The sequence below is a fragment of the Zonotrichia albicollis genome, chromosome 4, assembly GCF_047830755.1.
Source record: "Zonotrichia albicollis isolate bZonAlb1 chromosome 4, bZonAlb1.hap1, whole genome shotgun sequence".
Classification (NCBI taxonomy): Eukaryota; Metazoa; Chordata; class Aves; order Passeriformes; family Passerellidae; genus Zonotrichia; species Zonotrichia albicollis.
Window position 1 is genome coordinate 21,916,923 of NC_133822.1, and position 23,933 is coordinate 21,940,855.

The 23,933-nt window shown below is 40.9% G+C and overlaps 1 protein-coding gene across 12 annotated transcripts in view; it reads left to right on the plus strand.

Moving 5' to 3' along the window:
- BICD1 (BICD cargo adaptor 1) overlaps nt 1–23,933 on the plus strand; it is a 166,601-nt gene that overhangs the window by 124,139 nt on the left and 18,529 nt on the right. For 3 of the 12 annotated variants that reach the window (XM_074539080.1, XM_074539084.1, XM_074539083.1), the window contains exons 4-7: nt 1,036–1,506; nt 7,787–8,881; nt 14,535–14,686; nt 21,295–21,502. In XM_074539080.1, coding sequence (XP_074395181.1) covers nt 1,036–1,506; nt 7,787–8,881; nt 14,535–14,686; nt 21,295–21,502 — 1,926 coding nt within the window. Of the gene's footprint in view, nt 1–1,035; nt 1,507–7,786; nt 8,882–14,534; nt 14,687–21,294; nt 21,613–22,575; nt 22,767–23,933 lie in introns of all 12 variants that reach the window. The other 9 variants (XM_074539075.1, XM_074539076.1, XM_026790910.2 and 6 more) reach the window with 5 other exon arrangements.

Below are 23,933 nucleotides of genomic sequence, written 5' to 3' on the forward strand. Positions count from 1 at the left end.
GCATTCTGCAGTGGGGATCTCCTGCACTGTCTAGGTATTGTTGATCAACTGGTTTTGAGCTAGGCTGGGTTTTTCCAGGCTTGGTTTCTTGTGAGGTGAAATGGAGAGGCCTGAACAAGGGAGCTGCCTGTAAAGGACAGAGAAGAAGCTGCTGTTTAGCTCAGCTCAGTGCCCAGAAATACCTTGATAAAATACCACACCTTGGTGGTATTTTTAATATATATTTCTGTGGGGCAGGACAGAACAGTGAGCCCCTCCAGTGCTGCCAAGGGGTGTCACTGGGACACATTCCAGGCACTGTGGTTGGAGCAGCAGGTTCCTGTGTGCTCCAGAGGGACAGCCCTACATGCAGTCCAGGGACTGTGGGGGCTGCATGAGCTGTTTGCTGCATTCCTCTGGCAGTTTAAAAATCTCTAGAAATTTTGGGGCATCTTAGAGTTTAAACTGACTGTACAAATAAATTCCTGTTTAATTTTTAAAATTAAATGCCTCTGGGGTAATGGAGAGCCTTGTAAAGTACAGAGAAGAGAGTTGAGACCCTTCTACTGGTTTTGTGCCTTCCATCCATATTTTTGAACACTACCAAGATACTTGAGAGTATCTGTGCCTGAGTGACTTTACATCCAGTACGAACTGAGATATGAGGTCATCTTCAGAATATTTATATAAATAATATATAAATAAGATATCAGGCTATATTAACCTGAGATCTCTGAATACCATGGTATACCAACATTGCTTATGGCAATTCATGGTAAATCTGCTATTACCAGGACATCTGCTAATAAACAACCTTCTTCCCATGAGATTTCATTGCTTATCATAAGTTATTCAGAAAGAGGTTTTCTATTTCTTGAGTCTCACCTGCTGAAAAAGTGAGCACTGGAGTATGTAACAGAGAGAGCTCCACTTGCACTTTTTGCTCAGTCAGTTCTTTGCGGCAGCAGGCAATGTCTGGTGTTCCAAGCCACAGTTTCTCTAACACTTATCTCAACAGGGCTGATGAGTGGCAGGTTTCCACAACTCAAGTTTTAGTATTATGAATGTTCTTTGTCTTGTCTAATTCAGGTTGAATACGAAGGCTTAAAGCATGAGATTAAACGATTTGAGGAGGAGACAGTGTTGCTTAATAGCCAGCTAGAAGATGCCATCCGGCTGAAGGAGATTGCCGAGCATCAGCTGGAGGAAGCTCTGGAAACTTTAAAAAATGAAAGAGAGCAAAAGAACAATCTGAGAAAGGAACTGGCCCAGTATATCAACCTCAATGATAGTATGTATAATAACCATATTAATATATCAGTAGATGGGTTGAAGTTTTCAGAGGACGGGGGTGAGCCCAACAATGACGACAAAATGAACGGACACATCCACGGGCCTCTCGTGAAACTCAATGGTGACTACAGAACTCCCATGAGTAGGAAAGGAGAATCTCTGCACCCTGTCTCTGACCTCTTCAGTGAGCTCAACATATCAGAGATACAGAAACTGAAGCAGCAGCTCATGCAGGTAAGGCCTGAATTTAACATTCTTGGAGTGTTCAGACACATCCTATGAACCCTCGTGCCAGTTTTGCAGTGGTGATGTTCTTGACCACGTGTGTCCATTTTCCAGACTTTGTCTTTGGTGGTTTTTTAATATCCCGGTTTTGCCAGAAATATCCCTAGTAAACATTGTAAATACCCCTAGTAAACTCTACCCCCAGAGTTTACTAGGGGTATTACTAGGGGTACCCCTGCATAAAAGTCAGTGTGACCTGAGCAGATATTTAGTACGAAGGGAAGAAAGAGACATAGATGCTGGGGTTACAGAAAGTTGGATACCTACCTTCCTGTTTTCATAGTGGTAAATGCCCCTGAAATTGCAAATTAAATAAGGCATTCTTCAATATGAATAAGCTATCTGGAAAGAAACCTCATTACAATACCTGCGTCTAAAGATTTGATCATGGTCCCTTGCAAGTCAAGAGGGAGTTTTTGCCATTGAATTCAGCTCGAGCAAGGTTTGGCAGGCAGTCAGGGAGAACAAAAGCAGGGGAGGGCTGCTCTCCGCAGCTGTGCTCCGGGAGCATGTGGCATGTGGGCTGTCACAGAGCGCCCTTGTCCCGCTGGCAGCCCCGGCGGATGCGCGGCTGCAGGGGGTGCCCGGGGCCGGGACAGCCAGCGCTTGTTCCCTGTTCATCCAGCGCTTGTTCCCTGCTCATCCATGCCCAGGCAGAGCAGGAGCCTGGGATGTGAGCCAGAGGAAAGCACAAGCTGGCAGCCCCAGCGTTGCCATCATCTCAGAAGGGGTGCGGTGCCACGCAGAGAAAGGGTCCTGCTGCCCAAGCTGCTGAGCAGCTCGTCTGCCACAGCGGCTTGAAAGGTTTTGGCACAGTCAAGGAAACACCCAGCATCTTCTAGCTTCGGGCTTCTGAAAAGCACCTCTTCTAAAGAGGGGAAATATCAGCCTTTTACTGCTTGAAATGTGGAAGGTTGTTTGGAAGTGAAGTAGAGCAAAACCAATTTTCAGTGCTTGCTAGGGAACAACAAATCCCTATGTGGTCTGTCCTGTTTGATGGAGAGTTAATTGTTTTATTTATCTCATTGCCAAATTCACTGTGGAATGTTTTGATCTGAGCTGTGACATGGTGAACATGGGTGATATCTAGCTTTGCACCAATAACTTCGACACCAAGCATACATCATTTGAGTGTGAAAGCTTCAAATACAGGATTTTATTTACGTGACAAATTCCGTTAAACTCTTCCAATTTTAAAGCGAACAGAGTGTATATTCTATATATATGCACCTGGAAGAACATATACTTGAATATATGTAATACATACATTATATATATATATATATATGTATGTATGTATGTATGTATTGATGCAGGCTGACCCCAATGTAGGGAATAATGTGCTCTGACTGCAATGATTTCACAAGGCTGAACAATTGCTTTATTAAGCTATATTATATTGCACTAATACTGTACTATGTTAAAGAGATGTTATACCAAAGAGATACTGAAGAAAAACCTGTGACTGTGTCCAGACAGTCACGGCACAGCTTTGACATAATTGGCCAATCAATCCAAGCAACCATCAGCAGAATCCAATTAACAAATCACTTTGGGTAAACAATCTCCATAACACATTCCACATGTGCCAAACAGCAGGAGCAGCAAGTAGAGATAAGAATTGTTTTCTCTTCTCTGAGCTTCTCACTGCCTTCCCTAGGAAAAATCCTGGGAGAGAATTGTGTCTCTCTCTGTTCAGAGAATGTGCATACCATATATATGTATGTATGTATACATATATATATATATTATACACAGCTTCTAATTTGATTCAGAAATACAGTGTTAAAAATTAAAAAACAGTTTCAAAAGAAACGCTTTGAAGTGTTCACACTTCAAAATACAGTGTTTTAAACCATCATTTACAATGAAGTATATGCAATATAAATTTTGAGTTAAAGTTGCTTAGAAATGGAAAAAAGGGTTGCTTTGAGTATGCTTTTTCTTGATTTTATTAAATTAAGTGCTGAGCATGATGAGTTAGCAAACTTCTGCTTGAAGGATACTGCAATTGTCTTTATCTTCTCCGAGTTAAAAACTTACATCTTTTAAACAAAGAATCAGCCTTCTCACAGTCACTAGGAACAAACTTAGGAGCCTGTAAAAGAAATTATAACTATTTTTGGTTGTAGCCTTTTTTGGTGCTGGGCCCCAGCACATCTGTGCCAATGGTGGCCACCACTGTTTGGCATTTACATCCTGTTAAAAGGTTCATGGTTTAAAAAGACAGACTAGACCTCAGTGAAAGCCTGATTCCTTTAGATACCACAAAGAGTCACTGCAAATGCTGATGTTTTACAAAGTGATCTCCTTCTCTGTTGAGTTACATCAGTTCACATCACACAAATTAAATTTGGATCATGCAAATTAAATTTGAAAAATTCTGCCAAAAATTTTCTGTGTGGTAGATGTGAGACTTAATCAGGTTTTAAAGGTAAATCATCAGCAAAATTGGATTTTTTTCCCCCTCTGTAGTGTCTTTGCCATATGGTGCTCATTCAGCTGTATCTCAATATTTGGTGCGAGTGCCTCCTGTTTTTTGTGAAGGGGCTGCACTAGGAGAGAGTTTCTGAAGGAACTATGATTTATTGGGAACTATTTTGGCCATAGGACATCAAATTCCTTTTTACGATAAAAGTAAACTTCAGATTTGCCATTTTGTAAGGGTGTCTGGCAGATTGTTTTTGCTCCTCTATCTCATAAAGAAGACTTCACTGAAACAGCATGACAAATAGAATTCTTTCTACAGATTTTGAATGCTGCTGTTTCATGGGCTGTGCTGGTCCTTGGAGAGATTTAATTGCACCTATTCCTGTTCCATATATATATCTGCTGTGTAACAAATGTCCTGCTGAAAAATTTCATATTCTGAGATTTTCTTAGAAAAGCTCAGGGCTTTGCATTCTTCCTTCCTGTTTGTTGTGCAGTGGCAAAAGTTATTTGTCTCATTCTTTAAGTCTAGGAATTCTTTTCTTCCCATGGTCATGGTTTCCCTTTTTCTGAGGCCAGTATCATATTTGGAAAACTTTAGATAAAATTCTCTTTAAAAAGGCAGAAAAATAAAAAGTCCCTGCAGCTCAGTTTCTGACGCTCTTCTTCAGCTGCCTTTTACTTTTGTGGCAAATATGCTATAGCTGAGATTCCGGGTTCTTGAGATGAGTTCTCCTGTTAATTTGTTCCAGTCTCCCCCAGGAATTGTTCACTGAAATTCTGATGTTGTTGAAAAAAAAGGAAAAGAAAATGGTGAGGACATAAGTGGGTATGCTTAAATTGCTTTCCATAATTGCAAGCTATAGATGCAAATTGGGAAGGAAATCTCCTCAAGCTGAAATCTCTGAAGGGAAGGATGCATCGCAAAATAGGAGACAGCTACTTTTGAATTGTTTTTATTTTCATTTTAAGATTATAAAAATCCTTACTGCAGCTCCCAGTTCCAGTGTAAAAAAATGTACCAACTGTGCTGAAAAATACCTGGAATTGCCATAAGTTTGCTGTGGTGGAAATAAGAATATAGAATTGTCTAGAAAAGGAAATATTATTACTGTATTTGGGAACAGCAGGGTCATCAATATGCAAAAGGTGTGCTCAGGACTGAGCTGGAGCTTTGGGGTTTTTCCCTTGGCAGTAGGAGCATGTATTTATGGTTTTAAACAGAAGGGGATTAGCTTAATCCATTATTGCTGGTCCAGAATTAATAAAATTGAGAGATTTGTGTATTTCCTTTTGCTTGCTGTGCAAGTTGATATATGGGCTTTAAAAGTTTAAAATGTTTTCTTTGGAAAGAATTCTTTCTGTTTGAAATGATTGTTTCCAGAACCCATTTATGTTCAGAAGAGAAATTATCATCAAGATCCAAATTAGCCCTGCTACAGTTTTTCTTCCTGAATAGGGTATAATGGCTCAGATCAGTGGTCCTGTAGGATCAGTTCTGTCTGATTAATTTAAGCAGGCACTGAATCACTGTGCTGCTTTAACACACAGGTGTTTTCTCAAAGGAAAGGCTTTATTATAATAAATACTATTAAAAATAAATATTTATCTTTACATGGGTACAATATACAGGCTTCTTTGTTGTGAACATGCCCACAGCAGACCCATACACTTTAATAAGCCAACTGCCCTTGGTGTGTAATATGTGGTTCTTTATTATCACTACAATTTCTCACTGTAAGGTGAGAAGATCCTTTCATTAGCCAAAAACCAGATTTTTTAGTGCATTTGCATAGCTCACCTTACCAGCCTGAAGGAATAAATACCTTCATCTGCTGAGGGCAGTGTAGCTAACACTGAAGCCTGAGATACCAAGTGGTAACAACTGGAGTTCAGCTGAAGGTTTCTAGGGAAAGCAGACCTGGGGCAGGCAGCTTGGTGAAAAAAAAAAGGACACTGGTGAAGAGATTCCTGCTGGGTTGATCTCTGAGGGTCCCAGGACAGGCCTCACTAGGAGATCGGTAGAAAATGATTGCCTTTAAGAAGATGCACTTGGCAAAAGGGAAGCTTACCCTATTTTGATTTTTATGTACAAGAGTGGGCTGATATGGGGGCTGAGCAACAATGAGGGTGGTAGACATACTGAGGGAATGAAAAATGGAGGAGGATACCCATGGTTCTTGGTGTCCTCTTCTGCTCTGATGATGTAGTGCTAAAAGTGGAACACTTTGTATCTAAAGAGAGAATCTCTTCCTGGATCATAAAATAATGATGAGGTTTGGCACTGTTTTTTTTATTTCTTAAGGCATCAGTCCCCTGTATACAATAAAAGTAGGATATTTTTTTTAGTTGTTTTATCATGGCTTCTATTTTTATTTGTACATTTCTGCCTGCACTTGATTGCAGATCCTGGTAGAGGCCACATTTTGAGAGCTTGTCTGTGAAATTAAGGGATCACTGTGTGCTCCAGTGTCTTAGTACCTCTGAGCAGCAGCCATGGCTCAAAAGCCTGGTTAAGAGGAAACAAGAGTTTGAAGCACTGCTCAGAATTTTTTGTGAGATGATAATAATACCTTCTCAGTTTCTCAGAGGCTTTTCTTTTCCTTTACTAAGATTTGTGGTGGCTAATTTGATTTTCTTCCACGTAATACTGATAGGGAAGGAAAGTGTGTTTGCTTCTTTTTTTTTATTTTTAAGTTTCTTCATAACTGAAAACTTTAAATTCTCAGAATGAATAATTCCAGCACTTATGAAGGGAAGTGGCATTTTCACTGCATGTGCTGAGATACTGCAACAGAGGGAGAGAAGATCAGTAAACCTGGTAGGATCAGGGTTTTATTGTAGAAGTTAGGACAGGAAGAAGGATCTTATCTCTGTAACCATTCGTCTGCTTCCCAATGAACTCCTCAGAACAGGAAAAAGTTGGAGCATTACACTTTAAACTTGGAAGTCTTTCAGGGGTGTTATGATGAGTAGCAAATACCTGAGCAGATCAAACTTGTAAGTTTGTCTTGTTCACTTGTTTTAGAATTGCTATGCAGTTAAAACTTCTAAAGGTGTCTTTCATGATGTCTTCTGTTGTTCCATGTCCACTTTTCTATGTGGATATTTGGAAAGAAACTTACTTGGTCACAACCAGTGGGTTGTTAGTTGCACTACAAGTCCTACTTTTTCTGGCTTGAATTTAAACAGATGGATTTTGCTTACAGATAAATGCTGGGGATGGGCAATCCTGGGAGTTGCCTGTGCTCAGTGTTAACTGTGTGATCTGTGCTACATTTCCACAGGGTAGGTTATTCAATCCGTGGAAATGTACACAGCTAGTTTTTACTGCATTTGCCTTAATGGAAGTGTGCAGCAGTTCAAAGATATAAATGAATATTGTGAAAGATTGGTAGAACTGTTAAAGGGAAATACAAATTCAAACTCTATTGAGAAATGGCTTACAGCTGACAGTGATGCAGTTTCTGTGTTCAGGAAACATTTGTCCTAATAAATCCTGTATCATCACTCTAGCTGATGAGACAGTGCTTGGGCACTTGGTAATTCTTCAGTGGGCAACAGATGAAATTGTGATCTAGTGGTATTGGAAGTTGTAACAGAGGCTGGGACTTCCTAAACCTCTGAGAGTTACACGGATAAATTAATTTTATGGTTTAGGTGTACATGGCTAAAATCTCTCAGAAGCCCTCAAGCTGCAGGCAGTGGTGGGGTGGAAGAGGTGGCCGGGACCGCATGGGTTTGGTGCTCAGCATGGGTGGGATGAGATCCCGGGTTTCTCACTCTGGCTCTGTTGCAGGTGGAGAGGGAGAAGGCCATTCTCCTGGCCAACCTCCAGGAGTCCCAGACGCAGCTGGAGCACACCAAGGGAGCCCTGACAGAGCAGCACGAGCGCGTGCACAGGCTCACGGAGCACGTCAACGCCATGAGGGGCCTGCAGAGCAACAAGGAGCTGAAGGTTGAGCTTGACTGTGAGAAGGGCCGAGATTCTGGCGAGGAGGCGCACGACTACGAGGTGGACATCAATGGCTTGGAGATCCTGGAATGTAAATACAAAGTAGCTGTTACTGAGGTGATAGACCTTAAAGCAGAAATCAAAGCCTTAAAGGAGAAATATAATAAGTATGTGGAAAACTACACTGAAGAGAAGGCCAAGTACGAGAGCAGAATCCAGACGTATGACGAGCAGGTGACAAGCCTGGAGAAGTCGACCAAGGAAAGCCAGGAGAAAATGGTCCACATGGAGAAGGAGTTACAAAGGATGACAAGCATAGCAAACGAAAACCACAATACCCTTAACACTGCCCAGGACGAGCTGGTGACGTTTAGTGAGGAGTTGGCTCAGCTCTACCACCACGTCTGCCTGTGCAACAACGAGACACCCAACAGGGTCATGTTGGACTATTACAGGCAGAGCAGGGTCACCCGCAGCGGGAGCCTCAAGGGGCCCGATGACCCTCGAGGTCTCCTTTCCCCACGACTGGCCAGGCGGGGCGTGGCATCGCCTGTCGAAGCCAGGACCCCGACCGAGCAGGTGACGAAGGAGGCCGCAGAGCCCGGCAAGGAGCAGAGCCCCACAAAAACACCTTCCATTTCTCCTGTCATCACAGCCCCTCCTTCCTCCCCCGTCTCTGACACCAGTGACATCCGCAAGGAGCCTATGAACATCTACAACCTCAATGCCATAATAAGGGACCAAATCAAGCACTTGCAGAAGGCTGTGGACCGGTCGCTGCAGCTGTCGCGCCAGCGGGCCGCGGCCCGCGAGCTGGCGCCCATGATCGACAAGGACAAGGAGGCCTTAATGGAGGAGATCCTGAAGCTCAAGTCGCTCCTGAGTACAAAGCGAGAGCAGATCGCGACCTTGAGGGCGGTGCTGAAAGCCAACAAGCAGGTAAGGGGCTCCTAAAGCACTAACAGGAAAGTCTGTTATTTATACAGGTCACTTACAAGCTTTTCCAGGGGTGTTTGGGAGGAGAGATTTTACTCACAGGTTATTTAGCCTCTCACTCACTCACAGCAAGGACACACCATCCTTCCCTCCCCTCCCAGCCTCCTCACTTTAAACGCTTCAGTTCTGCTTTTCTCAACACCCACCATTCACTCATCAGAGGTGTAGACAGGGACCACCAGAAGTGTAAGCAGGGACCAGCCCAGGCATGTTGCTGATATTTTCACAAACTGTTGGTTGCAAAACAAAATAGAAAACCCCTGAAGAGGCTGTCAGTGGTATACTCTTCTATTTAGGAAAATAAAAATCTTCAGGGAATTATTTTGAGGGTTTTTTTTTCAAATTTTAAGAGGAATTCATCCAGCCACTTTATTTTTGATGTTTCACCAATGAAAAGAAGCCAAAAATTGTAGTACTTGATATTAAATCCATCTTGATAAGAAATCCATCTCATTGCTATGTTTTTCAAGAGTGCTGTCAATTTTTCTTTGCGTAGTATACCTACCAAGCCCTTGGCATCCATTAGATTCCAGGTTTGAAAACACTGTAAAAAAATCTAAATTTAAACACGCAAATAGTTTTATTTATTTTGATGCATTTCCTTTTGCCCAGAATTAAATCTGAGTGCAGAAGGCTGCAGTGGCAGTGGTTTCATTCTAAGTTGTCTGGCACTTTCCCCATCTGAAAACATTGCAGGGATCACCACATGGGGGCTTGAATCCTGGTTAACAGCTTGGCACTCTGTTAGCTGCTGACAGTGATGGGATTTCAGTGTTAAAATTCCCAATAGTCAACTATTCTGAAGTTACACCAATCAATTAAACTTGAAATTGTATCTCTAACTGCATAGGATACTGGGGATTTTTAAATTGCAGCAATATTTCAACATACATTGAGTCTTTTATAGCATTTCCCCCTCTCCCTGATACAACACATGTTAAATATTAAGTCAAGTAATTAAATACCATCTCTAGCTAAGCAATAATAGCTCTAAGCAATTATATGTAGATTTTCCATGTAATTAAAATGTAATTTAGATGGAATTGATGTATGTGGGTATACATTCTGTGATTCCAAATTAAAGATTTTTCCCATTAGCATAGAGCTATCATTTATTTTTTGCTGCTACCAGAAGATCTATCTCAGTCTCTCTCTTTTATTGGTGTCAGAAATAATGCATTATCCTAAGGCATGCTCACTGAAATGGAAAAGATAGATTTGCTGACTAAGGAGCTGCTATTAACTAATCTTTTATTTATTAGATAGCAGCATAGATATTGGTAACTGTAAAACTTGGTACAGAAATTTGCAATACTTGTCCATGCAAGCCTGATATCAGCTTCCTCAAACTTTCAAGCTAAAAGACAATAATGTAAAGAGAAGGAGAGATTTAATGTTGGAGAGGGGAAGAGTTGTTCATTATGTGCCAGCCTCAAGTGGTGGGTGTATCCCAGAACCCAAATTCATGTTTTGATTCATGTTCAAAAAAACAGGAGTTAAGATTTATTCTTTTGAGGTCCTCCCCTTCAAAAGAGTAAGTTTCTAAGCAGCAAAAGACTGGGGATTCTTTTCCCTTCCTTAGGTCTTGTCTTTTGGACTGTACTTAAGTGAAAAATCATCCTTAACTAGGGAAGCACAGTTGGTATGTAGTGTTGGTCAGTAGTATTTCCATATAAGCATTTTTATTTTATTAATAAATATTATTTATAAGTATTATTTTATTTTCACAAAGCTCTTGCAGGAGAGAAAGAGAGAGCAAGATTTGGTGTAAGAAAATGCAAACTTAAGGCCATGAAAATGGATTATTAAATCAATAGCTCAAGAAAGCAAGGCACATAGATCTTGCTGGCTTGCTTGCTTACCTTGTCTTGATTTATGTATCCATTTTTTCATAGCCCAAATTACTGTGTCTGCACCTGATTGGTGGAATAAACATTAACAAGTAGCATAAATGGGAAAGTAAAATCAAATTAATGATGCAGTAATTTTTAGGACTGGTTCAGTAATGGGTTTGATTTTGATTTCTAATCAGAAAGCAAAGCTGCCTATGAGGGAAATTTAATACCCTGGAGTTCTGATGCAAAGCTGCTCAGTTGTTTTCATAGGTAAATAGTTCAATGAGGCAGAATTGAGTCAGCAAGACCTTCACTACAGCTATTAACTGTAGTGTCTGCAGCTTCCATGACTGAAATACCCATGAAAGTCGTTCAGAAAAAATACCTTGATAACCCAGGCATACAAAATTTTATCTATAAACTAATGCTGATACTATATGGACAGAACACAGTCGAATTTCTGCTGTGAAAGAGAGACTTGATGAAAAGTCAAGGTACAACTTCTGCTCTAAAAAGATGGGCTAGTTTTCTGCTTTTTGTGTGACATAAAAATCCTACCAGTGTAGGATTATTTAGTATTTATTAACAATTATTTTAAATGGTATGCTTCTCACACTGCTGATAAAAAGTAAATGAGATACAAAGCTGTCTTAGAAAATGAGATTCATTCACAGATTTCAGGATGAAGATGGCAACCTTTGGGTTGAGTTTGGGCAAATATCTCTTCTGTAAGGATACAGAGGAAGGTGGAAAAGGATGCTGTTAGTTGTGCCAGTGCTTGAGGTCCTGGGCTCAGGTGTGTGCTGACCTCAGCCAATTCACCTCCAGGGCTGGGCTTTGGGAATGGGGAGGGAGCTGAGCTCCTCGTGTCCCCAGCTCTCTTTTCCTCACTGATATTTCACACCCTGCTGGAGTCGAGGCCTTGGAGCTCTCTGCTCCCTCCTGGCGTTGCTGTCAATCCCAGGTGACTTCTGCTCCACAGTAAATGCACAGTGAGCCATCAATCCCAATCCCATGTCTGCAGGGGCCTGGCTGAGAGCCTGGGTGCTTCGCTTGCCCAGTTCCTCAGCATGACAGGTCTGACAAGACAGTGTCATGAGCACCTCTGGTGTCTTATTGGATTATTTACTTCACTGAAGGATAGTCATGCTTTTTTTCCTTTGTTTTCATCTTTTTTCTTGTGCTTGCCATCTATTTGTGTGTTGCGAGATTGCATTTTATGTGGAAAAAAATTTCTGATTTTTCTGATTCAATTTTTTTTCTTTACCTGCAGCTTTAAAAAAATGCCAGGTCCTGGCATCTGCTTCTTTGTGGCACCCACTACTTGGAGATTTTATTTATCCCATCCTTCCTTTCAGAGGATGCTCTATATACACTGTTCTAGATTACCTAAATCTAGATTATCCTACAGAGCTGGCTGCCAGGCATAACCAAGCACATATGGCTCAATGGGTACAATTTTGGGGATTGGCTGAGATGGGGAACAAATAGAAATAATTTCAACAAGAGCTGGCACTGGAGGAAGAGTAACTTGAAGCTGTGTCTTCAGTTCCTTTTGTCCCTGTTAGTTTGGCTCAGTGGGACAGTCCAGCTGAGGTGACCAGACACTCTGAGAGATGGAGGCTGAGTTCCTCTTCTAGCCCCGTCTCCCTCTCCATTACACATTCAGCCTTCAGAGTGTTCTCAGAATTCAGGCAATTTTCCTGTCTCTTCAGGCTCCTCAAATTTCCAAGAGAAGCTTCCCCAGCTTGTGTTCCCCTTCTTTCTTTAGCTACTAAATCCACTTTTTTCTTATAGGATTTTTTTTGTTTGGTTTTGTTTTGTTTTGTTTATTTATTTGCTTCTCTAGCAGACCACTTGTGCCCATTTGTTCTTCACTTAGGAGATTTTCAGGAGGGAGATCCTCAGCAGCTTGGCTGGTGCATGGAGAAACATGAAGTATTTCCCATAGGATTTGAAGTTTATGCTTTGTTTTCTCTATGTTGTTTCATAGGAAACTTTAATAGGAAGAAAAAAATGTTTGAAGATTTGACCGAGTCCTTCTTCTGTTACTTTTATTCACCAAGCAAACTATATTTTCATCCTCTAGTGTTGCACATCCATTAACTTACCCTGACATCCAAAGTAAATCATGGGGATCATGGTCTGTCTGATCATTGTGCACAGTTTCAGTGATGTGTAAATGACTGTAATTTATGAGTGCACATTTTGGTCACAGCTGAAAACAGACAAAAAGCTGATTATTTCTGCTTTATCCTGCCAAGACATAGGCTGGTGTCCACCATCCTGCACTGCACCAAAGCATATATCAGCAAGGCTGAAAAAAGCAGAATTTATTTAAATAGATCCCTAAGTGATTGATAATTTTAACATGTATTGCTGATGATTTCAAATCTGGATTGGAAAAACACATCTATTTAAAATGATAGGTGGTTACTATTGCCCTTTAAAAATCTGCTCTCTTAATGTAAATTGGTGTGAAAGGAAGAAAATATTATTGGTGAGTAATGCAATTAAAGAATTAATTATTTTAACATTGCTATTTAACAAGACACAAGTGAATAAAGTTGTAATTTATAGGAGATTCTAATGTGCCCTTTTGTTAAGAGACATCGTTAGTGAGAAATGTATTGAGTTTTGGAAAACTGGGTTTGAAATAGGTTTCCAACTGGTTGGTCATTACCATCTTTTGTCCCGTTCCCTTGCTAGTTGCTTCAACCTAATGTTCTTCTAACCTTCTCTCCCCTGGTGGTGGCTCAAGAGCCCATAAGATCAACAGATGAAATTGATTTCCTGTGAGAATTGCTGCAACTTATTATGCACTAAATGAAGTGCAAAAAATAACCATATCACCCTCTGAATAAATGTAAAAGGAAACAAATTTTTCTTCATTTCATTCAAAGGCAATATTTTTAAATGTCTCAAGCAGCAGCAGGTATAAAGCCTCTATAAAACTATGTGTTTTGAATAACTTCAAAATTATACTAAATTCATAAGTAAAGCAGAATGTTCGTCTTGCAGAGATAAGACAGATACAACTATTAAAAACAGTACAGTAGAAAATGAAAGAAAATGAATGGATAAAATTTAAAACAGAAAGAAGAGAGCAGCAAAAATTTAGGAATGGGTCAAATACAAAGCTTTGCTTTCCTGTTAAATGAAACCTGTAATTTACACTTTTTTATTATATTTTTTTTTTTAGTGGTTAAAACTGCTGAAATAATGCTGGTTTGCACAACAGTGAACATTGCCAGTTTTCAGGCATAAATCAAGCTGCCAGGTCCTGGCCATCCCTGTGCCCAAGGAAAGCCTCAGCCAGCAGGAGGCTTGAGGCCAAACACGGTGATTCACAGCTTGGCTGCAGAGGCTGAGCCTCATGTGCTCTGTGTCCTGTTTGCAAAATGCCAGGGGACACACTTGGGTGTTTATTGCAGCTCAAACAAGGGGGCAGCAGCTCCTGCAGTAACTTTACTCACTTGCCTGAGCCCTCCACATACAGCTGCACAGTTTTGCAGAGATACTTGAGGTGCTGAGTTGTTGCCAGTTTCCATTGAAACGGGCTTTGTCCTTTCAGCTGCTTTCTCCTTTTCCTGCTTTCATGGAGTGCAACTTGAAGAAGTTAAAGTGTGCAGTCCAGTGAAGATCAGGTTTAATTTCTTTTACTGTGTGAATGAAGGACATCAAACCCAAAATCAGGCATGGGATTTTAGCTGTTCTCAGATCTCTGTCTCATAAGCACCTATCCTTGTTTTTGTTTTCAGACAGCTGAAGTGGCACTGGCCAATTTGAAGAACAAATATGAAAATGAAAAAGCAATGGTGACTGAGACCATGACCAAGCTACGGAACGAACTAAAGGCTCTGAAGGAAGATGCAGCAACCTTCTCATCCTTGAGAGCAATGTTTGCAACCAGGTAAGGAAAAGGTGTCACCACCTGGCTCAGCACTGCAAACGTGTGTGCTAAGTGAGAACACACTTAGCTGTGCGTGTTGGGTGCTTAGGAGGATAGAGAAATTATTTTCTGCATGGTCAGGGGTTTCTTGGATGAAGGTGAATGAGTCCTAGAATGCACACTGTGCAAAACTTGCAGGCTTTCAAGTGCTGCTGAGACGTGTGTCTTGGAAAATAAAGCTGAAGAATAGCAATGTCAATACAACCTTGAGTAAAGTGTTATAAATGTATATAGCTACAGAATATTTGCATTTATAGGGTTTTTTAAAGTGGAAATCAAATAGAGGATTTATGTGGCTGATTTTCCCATTCAGAAGTACACAGTGATTCTGTCATGTAAAGCTATCGTATGGTTAATGATGATCTTCAGAACCCCACATTTTCATTACAGTGAGATTTATTACTTACCAGTAGTAAAATCTATTTAATCAACCAGCCTATGCTATAATCCAGTGCTAATAATTGTAAGGCCACTGTAATTTCCCACTCCAGCATAAATTCTTATTTTCTTCCACTGTGATACTCAATTTATTATCTTCTCCTTCACAGGATAAAAGCTTCACTTACCTTCTGTAACATAGTTCCTGCTGGCAGGACACTAATTAATCAACTTTCATCTTTCCTTCTCTCACATCTTCTTCAGAAGACCTTTTGGTTTTGCACAGAATCACAGAATCAACTAGGTTGGAAAATACTTCTGAGATTGAGTCCAGCCTATGACCCAACACCACCTGTGATCCAGACCATGGCACTGAGTCAAGTCCAGGCTTTCCTTAAACACCCCCAGGGATGTGACTGCACCACCTCCCTGGGCAGTTCACTTCAATGTCTGATAGTCCTTTTTGTGAAGAAATTCTTCCTAATCACCACCTAGACCTCCCCTGGCACAGCTTAAGCCTGTGTCTTTTCATCTTAGCTGCTTTTTAAAAGGTTACCTAAAAATCTTTTCATTTTTAAAGCTCCAGCTTTTTCATCAATAGATTCTTATTTTGGGAATACACAAATACTTTTTCCCCCCCTCTTCTGATCAAACACAGTACAGATTTCTTGTGTGTGCTTTAGTCCATAAATGATAAGACATCTTTGTGCCTTCTGCCAACATCTCTTCAGTGCTGCTGGCAGTGACATCTCACCACTTTAGCCTTCTAAGGTGCTTTTTTGCTTAGTGGCAGTGGCAGCAGCAGCTGGGAGAAGTGGGAAGGAAGGAGAAAAGGGGCATTTATATGTCGTGACATTGGTGCTGTGTACAAATTCATCATAGGTCCTTCGCCAGAGGAGCGCGTGTAGCGACATAATGGAAATGAAGACCCAGCTCAGCAGGTGGTGTGAACCAAGGTAGCCTCATTGATTTCATTGGCATCTAAAGGCTTTCTTCCACAAAGGAGAGTTGTGTGTGTGTGTTGGAAATGCATGTGTTTACCTTTCTGTGCAAGCTCCTTGCTCTAGGAGATGCAGGAATGTTCTTATTCTGGAAGAGCTTATGGAAGGCAGGTAACTCCGGAGCAGAGGAGTGGCATCGTGAGCATAAAGCAAAACAAGGGTCTTGAGTGGGCCATAAATCATCAACACATGAGGTAAAAGTAGTTTTCAAAGCTTTAGAGGGAATGTTAGATTGTTGGTGTACTGAATGCTCCTTACCAGTTTGGGCATCCTGAGTGCAGATCTCAGTTGGGTTCAAGACATCCTGGAGCTGATGGGAGGCAGCAGCATCCCCTCCATAAGAATTAGGCTTCAGTGATGCCACTCATCCAGGTGTCTTTTCTAGATGCTTTGTGTGTAGATGTAAAGAAACTTCTGTTACTCTTCTATGAGCTATAAAAGAAGTCTGTGTGACCTGCTGAGTTACACATTTTTAGTTTAAAAAAATGTCTCACGCTAATAGTGATAAATCCCAGCCCAAGAATTTACTGCTGTTAGTAAACTCCATGTAGTAGTGATTAAACACTCAATGTATGGCCTATGGGACATATCCCTGCCCTTGACATCCTAAGTTTTTGCCCAGTATTCTCTGAGCACAGTTATAAAAAATGATTCACTACAAGGCCTTCCACATCATTATACTCCTATAGATTTTTCTGTTGTAAAATATTCATTTTTCTTCCCTAGCATGGAGTTTAATGGCCTTTATAATTAAATCAATCTTCCTAAATGGTCAAATCATTGACTCATTCCAAATAGTCCATTTGGAAGAGCATTTGTTTAAATGACAGAGAGTTGATATATTCTACAAGTCTTTTGAAGAGGAGAAATCTGTTTGAAAATACCAGGCTGTAAGATTTTTGTGCGGTAACATTAGATGCAGTAGCAACCCTCAGCATAAAAAAGCAATTGTTTAGTCTTTAGTTGAATAAAACAGTGGTTTCCATGGTTTTAGTGCATCACATGGTACTTCTGAATTTGTACCATAGGGAGATCATCCTTCTGATAGCAGAATTTTATTATAGATCTGAAAATGGTTGCCTATACTGTTTGATAGAACAATATCCTTTCTCTTTCCATAAAGCATCACTTTGATCCCCAAGTGGATGTTCATCTGGTGCTGTATGGAACTGTGTATTTACTTCCTCAAATACACCAGATAAAGGTCATAGCACACGTCCTAAGGAGAGCACAGCACTTCTGTTTCTGGTCTGAACAGCAAAGTTGACACTTTCCTCCAAAGCTCCCCTGTGCAGAAAGCAGGAGCCTTCTTTTTCTGTGTTTTTCCTCACACTTGTTCATCCTTCACTCCTTAAGCTCTTTTTGCAGTTCTTTGTCTCAAAAGTCCTTCTGTCCTGCTTGTGTCTCTACTTTTGCCCTTTTTCCTTCTGGAGCAGCTTATTTGATCCAAAAATCTCTGACATTCTGATCTCTACAGCTTCCTCCTTCCCCTTTCATTAGCCTTGTGATCCCTTTCGGAGATTTATGTGCTTCAGACCTGTCAAGAATATTTCCTGGAATACCTCTCTTAGTAAAAGAAAGCTACAGCATATAAAACCATTTTTGTGGGATTCAAGGGATTGGCAAAACAGAGCTGAAGTTTCTGTTAGATGCCAGTGCCATGTGCAGCCTTTAACCTGCTTATTTTGTCATGGGCTGCTTCTGGTATTCCCAGAGAAAATGAGGAATTCCCAAAGAAACTTTTCCTGCCCCTCCTGTTGTTTCCCCTCATTCTCACCCTGAGTTCTGACCCAGGGTAAGGGTGGTCTGTGTTTGTGAAGTGACGAGCAGCACTCATCCAGAGGAACAATAAATAATTATTTAAAGCATTAGTTTTCCAATCTAGAGCAGGTGTTGTCCTGAGAGAGGAAGTCCTGAGCTGAAGGACAGAAGGAACTACTTTTAAACAGGATCCTTAAGCTATTCAGGAAGCAAAATACACTGACTCCCTACACTGCTTGCTTTGCCAGCCTAAACTGAGATGTGTAACAGGAGAGAGCAGGAAATATTGCCATAGTCCTGACACTGCATGCATGGATTTTATTCTTTATCCATCAAAATATTTTCTTATTATAATTTTAAAAGAAAAATGTGTGCTGAACAGACTGAGTAGGAAGATTGAACAGATCCTGGAGCTGAGAAAACATTTTTGAACAGAAGAGAATTATGATTATCTAGTTAGAGCAGGGACCTGTCACTGTCAGTGTCACTGTCACTGAGTTTTAGCTCAAGCTCTGCTATGATTTATGTTACCTAAATTACACATAAGCCTGATTTGGTATTTGGTTTATGTTCCTAGACGAGAGGGATAGATGGAAGCAGAAATCCCTTAAAATCCTATATAAGCTTCTTGGATCAGGTAATAAAAAATAAGTGGGCTTATGTGTCTGCTTGCATTCTGAGATGAGAGGAATGAAAAATAGGTGAAACCTTGACTTTTGCTCTAAGTACACCAGCAGACAGCAAGAAAACAGTGCTGTTTATTTAATAGTGGCTTGCAGCTTACAGCCTGTCTTGGGGCAAGAGGGAAATTGGGGAAGAGTTCTGGCTCAGGAGGACGTAAACTGACTTTTGCTATCACTGTTTGAACAAACACTCATTCAGAGCCCTGGAGTATCCTGCAGCCCTGCAATGGTCTCTGCCATGCCAGCAGTCATCTTTCCTAGGAGCTTTCTATCTTGTTCTCCTAGGAGGTCCTTAACCTTTCTCTTCCTTCTGTGAGACTTGATGAATGTTTATCAAATGTGTGGGTGAAAGGCAATATAGATATGTGCAATGCTTTTTTATTTTTTAATTGGAAACACTTTTCCTTTTATCCCACACTTGCACATAGCTGGGAATATCTCAGTGAAAGGAAAAGCTATGGCTGGAGGCAGTTGTTACCTCCCACTACATAGAATAACCTTCTCTGCTGCCAAATTGCAGGATATCTGAGGCTGTTAATTCAGCAGAAGTTAATAGAGGCTTCTACTTGCATGATTTAGGTTTAACCTTTCTTTTAAACTTTCAAAAAAAAAAAAAAGTGGACTTGCTTTTATTGGGACACTTCTAGGAAGGACATGAGGACATGTAATTAATCAGAACAGCTGGAAAATGTATTTATGAGATTGGTTTTGTCTGAACAACAGCTAATCTAGTATATGCAGGTTTCTCAAGAGAGCTTGATATAGTTTATAGCAAGTTCATCTAAGACTGCATTAGTAATATCTACCTTCATGGCACATGTTTCTCAACTGTTCAGTTGGGCTGTTTTACAAATCAGATGTGCAAATACCAAAAACACCTTCTAATGCCTGAGAAAAATCAAACTTTTTCCAAAATCAAAATTGATGTATAGGCATATTAATGGAAGACAATTTATTCCTCTAGTGGCAGTGTGCACAGGAGCTGCTGCAGGTGTTGCAGCTAAAAATTTTCAACAGGAAACATGTTTGGAAACAAATGAGGTCTCTTGGACAAAGAGGAAAGCAGGAGAGAATAAAGGACAAGGATACAAGGCCCATCTGGTTACAAGAATGAGGCTTTAAAACTCTGATAACATAGACATTAAAGTAAATTAATTTGAAATAGGAATTACTATAATACTCAGAATGCTGATTCCATGTCTCTGTCAAGGAAACTGATTTAAGCATCAACATGCATCTCACAGCTTAATAGGAGCAGAAATAGGTGTGCATGTTGGCTTTAAGCCAAGCATTTCTTAAGTTCCTCTTTTCCTCAAGGCTTGGGTAGCAGCAATCATGCTTATTAAGGTCCTGTAGAAGAAAGATAATACTGAAACTGTAGATGAAGCTGTATCTGACACAGTAATTTTGCTTGCAGTGCCTGAATTGTTCAAAGGGGAAGTGCAATATATATGTAAGTATTTGTGTGTGAAGAATAACTAACTACACATTTTCAAGTATATTTTGGTTCTGTTTCCCAAGGGCAAGATTAAAATTTCAGAGAAATTACTTTCATCCCTCAGTTTACAATAATTCAAGGGTTTATTGCATCACCCATTTTGATAAGGAAGACTAAAATAGTTTTCTATGCTTGCTTTCTGTAAGTGATACTGATAAAATTACATCCTCATCCATTACACAATTGCAATTACACAGCAAAGCTACTTAGATTCACCCAGATCTTGTGGGAAGGAGATCTGGTGAAAGCTGCATCATTCAACATGAAAAATCCTTGGGTGTTTCCACAAATGTCTGATGGTCAGGCAGTACTGCTGTCTGTGAAGCATCTCAGTGCTGGGATACATTTATTTCTACTGCTCTTGGTTCTTACTGATTAGATGGTCTATTGCTATCAAACTGAAGCTATTTCACTTCAAAAAGTGTTTTAAGACAATTCTGAAATGCCTTGCTTTTCCTGTTAACTTTGGGAAGTTTTGCTAGAAGCAGAAATAAATTGAACTTGGTCTTAAATCAAACAAAATCGTAAGAAAGGTGGTTTTAGTTCTCAGAGATCTAAAGCAAATGAAAAGATAATTTTTCATGTGGGTAAAAAAGGATGAGGATTAAAAAGGAGTAGTGAATGAACACACCTCCAAGAAATTCAACAGTAAATGTGAACTATCTTCCAGGTTTGGGGTTTCCTAATAGTATCCTTTTAATCAATGGTAACTGTTGGTAGTCATGGTAGTAAGTGATTAACAAGGGTAAATAATGGAAGCTTTCTCATTTCACAAAATCTGGTGTGTAAAGTGTTCAAACTACTTGCAGTCTTTTTTTTAAATACTCTCTTGAAGTGGATATTACTGCCTGTGGAAAATAGTATTTTCTAATTGGTAGCATTTTTAATCATGGTGACTTACTGGTAGAAGCAGCACCCAAAATTGTTATTTGTGGTCTGAACTGGAAATAATCCCATATTTCCCCTCCAATTGCATCAGAAACATGTTACATTGTCATAGACTATGTTGATATAGGCACAGGTTGTCTTGCTGAATGGGAAGTTCCATTCTTGCTGCATGGAACATTCAGATCCAAGTCCAAATTGATTCAGAGGGGAACAGAAGAATTCAGGCTGCCAGCTGCCATGATTAGGGGCAGCAGAAGCTGGGATCTGAGTCTGGCTCTGTAACAGAAGCCCGGGAATGTGCTCACTGGTACGGTCAGTTCTTGGGCTGCTTCCCCAGATCTCTGCCCTGTTTTTCTGCAGGTGTGATGAGTACGTCACTCAGCTGGATGAGATGCAGAGGCAGCTAGCGGCTGCAGAGGATGAGAAGAAGACCCTGAACTCTCTGCTGCGCATGGCTATCCAGCAAAAGCTTGCCCTGACCCAGCGCCTGGAGGATTTAGAGTTCGACCACGAGCAGTCGCGGCGCAGCAAAGGCAAGCTGGGAAAGAGCAAGATCAGCAGCCCTAAAGTAAGTGAGGAGGCATCAGCCACCGTGCCAAGCATAGACACTTTCCTCCTGCATAGTCAGGGCCCACAGCAACCAAACTTACTGGTCAGCAGTGGCACTCAGAGGAAAAGGTATGCATGCAGTGATCTTTACAGTACAGTGCAGTAGCCAGACTTGCATTAAAGTTGTTCACTGAATTATAAACATAATGATTCCTTTTTTTTACTTTTATTTTTTTCTTTCCATCCTTTGACTGGGGAGAAGGAGGCGGGGAGGATATGAGTATGAAATTCAAAGCCTGGCAACATGTGGTTTTGATCCACCTACTCACTGTTATTTCCTCCTTCTGAATGCAGTGTTTTGAACTATATTCTGTCAGTGTCTCGGTGCATCTTGTATGTCTTTAATATTAAGTGTGAATGTATTTTCTTTAACAAATTTTCTTTAAGTTTCCCTATGGTTTTCCGTTATGAGCATCTGAAATAAAAGAAGGATTGTGCTCTATGAGCATTTTAGTGCTTAACGTGAAAGAAGCTGCATTTCTTTGTTAAGCTCTGGTGCTCACTTGTTCTTTATCAGTGTGAAAAGAATATGGATGTGTTCACTAAATTTTTCTACATGGGTGCAAGAAACCTTTTGAAGGGGATGGCTGCCGTTCATAACCTAATGCAAATATGTTGCTGTTCAAGCAGTGAGCTATGCCTTGTGCCTGCCCCTGCCAAAACTCTAGGTGTGGGCATCTCCATGGTTTTGAAGATGAAGCGGACTCTGTTAGAGAAGTCCTAGATAATCGTCTCCTTTTCTTGTGTGCTCTAATCACAATGCAAAACCAAGAGAACAATCAGGGAACCTTGTACAAGCTGACTTGAGGATGCTGAGATACAACCCAGCCTCATGTCCTCCTTCCCTAAGGTGAAGGAGGATTTCCAATGCAGGCATGGTGTCCTGCTCTGGAAATGACATGGGGTGTCAACAATAGTTGATTTTTACCTGTTAAGCAAGTTAAGATGATATTGTCATTCGTGAGGCTTTGAAAGGTAATTAAAGTAAAACTCTTTTGTTTCCATATGTATTTTTCTTGGATCTCCTGCAAGACTATTCTCACCTTCCCTTTGTGATCAGAGCCATCCCAGGACTTCAGGGACCTACCTCCAGAAATTAATAAGAGCCCCCCCTCATCCCGCCTCCACAGAATCATATCTTCTGAGGGGCCCCCCTTCCATGAGTGAATTCATCCATGGGCACCGTCTCAGCAAGGAAAAAAGGTTAACCGTGGCCATACCAGGTAAACATTTTTTCCTTGGGTGCATGTGGTGCTGAGTGGTTAGCAGAGCAGGGGACCCTCCCAACACTGCAGATGCAATTTAATTTGGGCACCTTGTTGAAAAGCAAAATGTCTCCTCCTGTGTCACGCGTGGCAGGAGATGACGTTCTGCCAGCAGTGGCCCAGGCTGGTTTCAGATGCAGTGTGGAAAGTCCTGCTGTGGTGCATATAGGTGCAGTCCCACTGGCATCCACAGAAGCTGCACCCCTGTGCCTGGGTGGAGCTTAGCCAGGCTGTGGCATTGGTAGTCCCCCCTGGAAGACACAAATCCCACTGGACAGAGGAGTCAGAGGTGTGAGGACCAGCAAGGGAGCATCTGGCAGTGTGCAGGAGCCTCCACAGCACCCCTCTTCTCAGCCTGGAGCACCCAGTCAGGTTTTTCCAAAGGGTGGTGTTCAAGTCACAGAAAGCTTATTTTATACAAATTGAGTCATGAAATTAATCTGTGCAAGAAGGTTTTGCTCTTAATTTCCTGCCAAAACGTAGCATCTGCTTCGGATGAGGCACAGAAAGAAAATGCAAACTGACATTTCAAAGGTGCGATAGCTTTCTCTCTTTTCTCTCTCCTGAGAGAACAGCTAATAATTTCTTATCTTCTACACCTGAGCAGGACCTTTAGCCTTTAACTGGGCACAGTCTTGTCTGGTGATAATTTTGTTAATTCTTTGTTTTGAAATATGTTATACACAAAAAGCATAAGTAGAAAATATGAAAGCTAAAACCCATAAAAGTAGTTTCTGCTCGAGTAAATTTTATTCTGGGAAGCTGAGCAGTACCCTGTAGTAGGTTATATTTCTTACTTAGTGCCATCAGTGTCAGAGCTGCCTTTGAGTAGTGCCATGCAAGTAACATGCACTCAGAGGGCAAGTGTAAAACTGCAGAGTCTAAACAAGACATTCTCCTAGGGTGTGTTGCAGTAGATAAATCAAAGAGCTGTCTCCTGAGAAGAAAAAGTGAGTGGGGGGAAAGGAGCATCTGATATCTCATGGAACATCTCAGATGTGTGGACCACAGATTGAGAAATGTTGGCACAGTCTTTTTGTCCAGTAACAGAGACCAAAGGATGAAGCAGCCTGAATAGTAGAATTGTCCAGAAAGTTCTTTATCTGGAGTCTTACCTGTCACTTT